The following is a 4374-nucleotide window of genomic DNA, read 5'->3' as shown; positions in this document are numbered from 1 at the left end:
CGCCCGTCGCGGACGACCCAAACGTGGCCCCGCCGACGAGGCCACAGTTGCCGCAGTTCGACTTTGAGAAGTCACGGAAGGAAAGGCAAAGGCAGAGATCGGCATCGCTTTCTAACGCAAAGGTGGATGTCAATGCTGCGCACGGTGAGAAGAGGACGGGAGATGTCACTGCTACCTTTGATCGTCTCCAAGCATACGCTCAACGGGAGTCTGGCGCAGTGAGCGTCCACAAGTCTGATGCCCATCACGATGGCGGCGCTGAGGCTGTTCATACCGCTGTCGCCACAGGCGCGCGCCCCGAGTCTCCACTGCGGAAAGCCAAAAGTGTGCCGTTCATCCGGCGCCCCGTGCGACGCGATAACCCCCCCGCGCTGCCGCACCCTCCTCTGCTACCCACGTCCACGTCGCTTCCCACAAAGCTCGCGCCACCGACGTTCTTCCAGAGCCCGCGGGAGGCTCCGCAACCTCCGCGGACGCCACCGAACGTGGATGAGGGGATGGTATCGTTCATGCATATCACGCCGGAGCAGGACGGCGAGGCGGGTGTGGGGGCGGGTGTTGGTGGAGGGTCGAGGATGAGTAGACTGTGGAGTCGGGCTCGGGCGGGAATGGGGATGGGGGTTGGTGAGGGCGGGAAGAGGAGGGAGTCTGGGATGATCAAGAGGGAGAAGAGTAGTCGGTGGTTGAGGGGGAGCGCGGTGCAGGCGATGGCTTGAGAAGGCTCTGCGTCCTACTGGTGCTTTATTGTTCCGTGTGTTCTCAATTGGTTGGATGGAATGGAAATAGGAAGGCAATGGACTGGAACTCGCACTGTACACTACGCATTGTTATGTCTCTGTTCTTGTGTCGTTGTGCATCATGATTGTTGGTCGTCATTGTTAGTTGGAGCGTACTCGTACCTGTCGTACTTTCATGGCTATGTCTAGTATCTTCTTTCTCGTGCAACATACTTGTAAAAGTGATCAAGTCCTCACAGATGTCGGGAAATTCCTGATGTTCCATTCCATTCGCACGACTTCTGTATATGTTGAATTGAACCTGTGTACTCGTGCCTGCCGCATGTTCCTCTTGAGTCCTCTTGTTGACCAACCACATGAAAGGAATCGATCACTATCAAGGAAGCACAGAATCCGGTGGTCTGTTCCAAATATTCGCACGTATCGGCCGCTGAATTGAGCTGTACAATTGGATGGTCATGCCATAGCATGTGCAAGCAGCATGTCGAGATACCAGTTCACGCCGAGCTCCATCACAGTCTCGAACATGCATCGTGCTGTACTGCCTCTGGCGGCCGAGCGCACGTCCATATATCAGGACTTGAGCTTTGGATTCCATCACATTAGCGAACTACTCGCAGCTCATCATGCCAACCGTTGCACACTACGACATCTACGCCAAAGAGTTATTTCGATGCGGGTACGGGTTGCCTCTGTGGTATCCCGAGCCTGACTCCAAATATGGTGAAGTCCTCATCGGGGACGTCGGGTTCCTGCAGGGCGGTGCATTCATCCGTCTGTTCAATGCTACTCGTCCAGCCGATGATGAAGTCAACAACGTCTATGGCGTACCGGACGATTTTGAGCGGTTAATTCTCAAGCCACGGGATATAAATGAGCGCAGCAACGCGATCAATGCTGGTGCGGTGTGCAGCAAGACTGTCACCACCGCGAAGGTCGATGCTGAGGTCGGCGTGTGAGTAGTACCGTGACGGTGATTATTGAAATGGTCTCTGACGTTCACACTAAACCATATTCCCTATATCACAGTCGAGAGGCGGGAGGTTCATTTCATTTTAACTGCGTGGACCGCCAGGGAGCATTCTTAGTTCTAAAGGAATCCGCGAGTCAGCAGCAGCTCTTACAGCGCAAAAGTCTATCCACGTACTTGCTGCATAACATACCAATCTGGCATGTGTTTGCTCAAGACGCCAAAGGCTGTGACATGGACCTCGCGGCGGAAGATATCCTCTTCGTTTCTGGGTGGGTCAAGACAACGGAGTGGGCTCTGGGAGCATTCACAGGGGGCCAACGTTCGATCAAAGTTGGGCTTACCGCAGAAGCGATGGCGCATGCAGGCGGCTCATTTTCATTCTCCCGTGCCCAAGATATCGCCATACCTTGGAGGTATGGGCCGACATCCGTCAATGATGCGTCAAGTGGCACAGAGCAAGCAGAACAGCGGCCGGCCTCGCGGCGCGAACGACGCAGACAGAGGCAAACCGCTTCGCGAGTAGGGCCACATGCGGGGGCTAGTAACGAGTCGCGAGAACAGTCACGGACGCCGGATCAGTGCATTTTCTTGCACTACTATAAAATGAAACCGCGTTCGATGTTCCGTCCAAGACAACTCAAGGCGGCTGCAGTTCCCAACAAGCTTGATGATGGCCAGGATGATGATTTAGATGCCACCATGTTGCCAGTTAATCAAGATGCGAAGCATTCACTCAACGACTCCACAAGCAATGACGATCAAGGCGAGATAGAATGCATTCCAGACCTTGACAAGGTACGTTGAGCTTCTATTGCCACAGGAACCTTGGCTAAACATTGTGTACTAGCCATATGAACCAGCACAATTATTGCTTGACTACATTCTGGAGGTATGAGTGTTGTTATTCTCTTAGCGCAGATTGATTAATCCAGTCGGGCTGGTGTAGCATTCACATGCGGATATTGCAATGGTGGATGATGAAGAAGTATTTGATATCATGCAAGTAAGTTGATGCTGCATTTCTGCCAGATGATGCTGAACTGAATGGCTGCTATAATGATACAAAGAACACACCATATGACGACATTGAGGATGTTTTGCAACGCCGCCCACCTGCTATATATGTGCATGAAAATGGCGGTAGGTGATTTGACTGATCCTCAAAATGATTGCTCACCATCAATTAGTTGGAACTATTACAGTGAGAGCCACTACTTGGTCTTTATCAATGAGGACAGTTAACCGCGAATATGCAGTATGCTAATGGAGGATTGTCTCGTGTACGTCAACAACTCACTTCAGTCTCATGATGATATGCTGACTGTTGGAAGCAGGGCTTCCCAACAGTGGGAATTTCCGATATCGGTCAAGGATGGGGATACAGCTCGGATGTTAACTCTCAGCCGTTGACAGCGCAACCGTATCAAGGTGTTCAACGGTTTATTCAGGATATTGACAACCGTCAACATGGAGGGGCGTATAGTGTTCGTAAATATATCCATCTGCTCAGTGATGTATTGCTGATCATCACGCGGGTCAGTCCTCATCGTTGGGCTGGCACATTGACGGTAAAGAGGGAATAGAACACCATCCTACTGTCAAATTGATGACGAAGATGACGGAGCCACTGCAGGCTGTCCCATACCAATTGTATCGTCCGTCCAAACCATACCACGCTGTTAAAATTCTAGATCTCAGGGGACATGACATAACCTTGTTGGACGTGTTGCGTTCGGACCCCTCGCATTTCCCAAGCCTACCGGAATTCTCACCAACATTGGATTTCGGTGAAAAGGTATCAATCTGGATATCTGTACGTTTCTGTAGACGTTTTGCGGTGAATAAGTGCTCATCCATGAGTTTTGACTGCGACAGTGGGAGGGATGTGGCGGCTACAGCAAGGAGGTTAAAATCCGACAGGCGAACATGAGCAAAGATTATATTTCTTCAGCTATGTTCTTGAAAAAAGTCACTAGAACGTTCCAAGCTTTCATGGAAGTAGGTTCTATACACTATGTTCGCCGCGATGTTCATGCCTATTCTCACATGCAGGAGCATCCTCACATCATGGGACGACTTGTATTGGAGAATATCGTTCTCTTAAGCATCATTCGAGTTGGAAGGGCCACCGTACAACCATCCTTCGCTCTCAAGGCCTAAAGCTACCATTAGTATGTGTTCGTCAGTGGCTATATTGCTTGCGAATGCACTGACCCAGATTTTGTCCAGTACTCCACATTCAGAATTTCACGCATTTCGTTGTGCCGCTAATGAGCGAAAATGCGTTCGCAGCTCTTCGTCAATGATGCTAGTACATGACCCACTGTAAAGAACATGCTCCGAAATTCTGAATTTTTACACATTACACTCGTCGTTGTAGATCGCCGTTTGCATTTCTGGTCTTCCGCTTGTTCTTTCCCCATATCGCTCGTAATTCTCGCTATTCGTCTTTTTTGTTTAATCTCAAGATCGAATGTATTCAGTGTCCATCAATGTTCGCCACGACTGTCTAGTCTCGAACCATCCCCTCGCGGACACCTTAAAGGGACTGGGACACAATCAGCCAGGGTCTCGGGCGGCAGTCAGAGGTGTACGATGCCGAAATGTTTGCCCTGGCAACAGATAACTGAGCATTTCCCCTCGCCGTCGCTTCTCACGCTGCCG

General features: G+C 50.8%; 2 protein-coding genes across 2 annotated transcripts; both read left to right on the top strand.

Annotated features, from left to right (window-relative positions):
• Window positions 1–26: 26 nt before the first annotated feature.
• On the top strand, window positions 27–1050 carry LAESUDRAFT_775008 (uncharacterized protein; the record flags this gene model as incomplete). The annotated part of the gene is made up of 1 exon (XM_040913821.1): window positions 27–1050. A coding segment is annotated over one exon (690 nt), but the record flags the coding sequence as incomplete, so codon positions are not given.
• A 313-nt stretch (window positions 1051–1363) lies between these two features.
• Window positions 1364–2514, top strand: LAESUDRAFT_667857 (uncharacterized protein; the record flags this gene model as incomplete). Its single annotated transcript, XM_040905336.1, has 3 exons — window positions 1364–1690; window positions 1774–2150; window positions 2253–2514. 3 exons carry the CDS (start codon window positions 1364–1366, stop codon window positions 2512–2514), a joined length of 966 nt encoding a protein of 321 aa, XP_040757299.1.
• Window positions 2515–4374: the final 1860 nt, after the last annotated feature.

This window comes from Laetiporus sulphureus (assembly GCF_001632365.1).
Source record: "Laetiporus sulphureus 93-53 unplaced genomic scaffold LAESUscaffold_181, whole genome shotgun sequence".
Classification (NCBI taxonomy): domain Eukaryota; kingdom Fungi; phylum Basidiomycota; class Agaricomycetes; order Polyporales; family Laetiporaceae; genus Laetiporus; species Laetiporus sulphureus.
The sequence above is the reverse complement of the archived record's forward strand: the minus strand, read 5'-3'. Positions and strand labels throughout refer to the sequence as shown.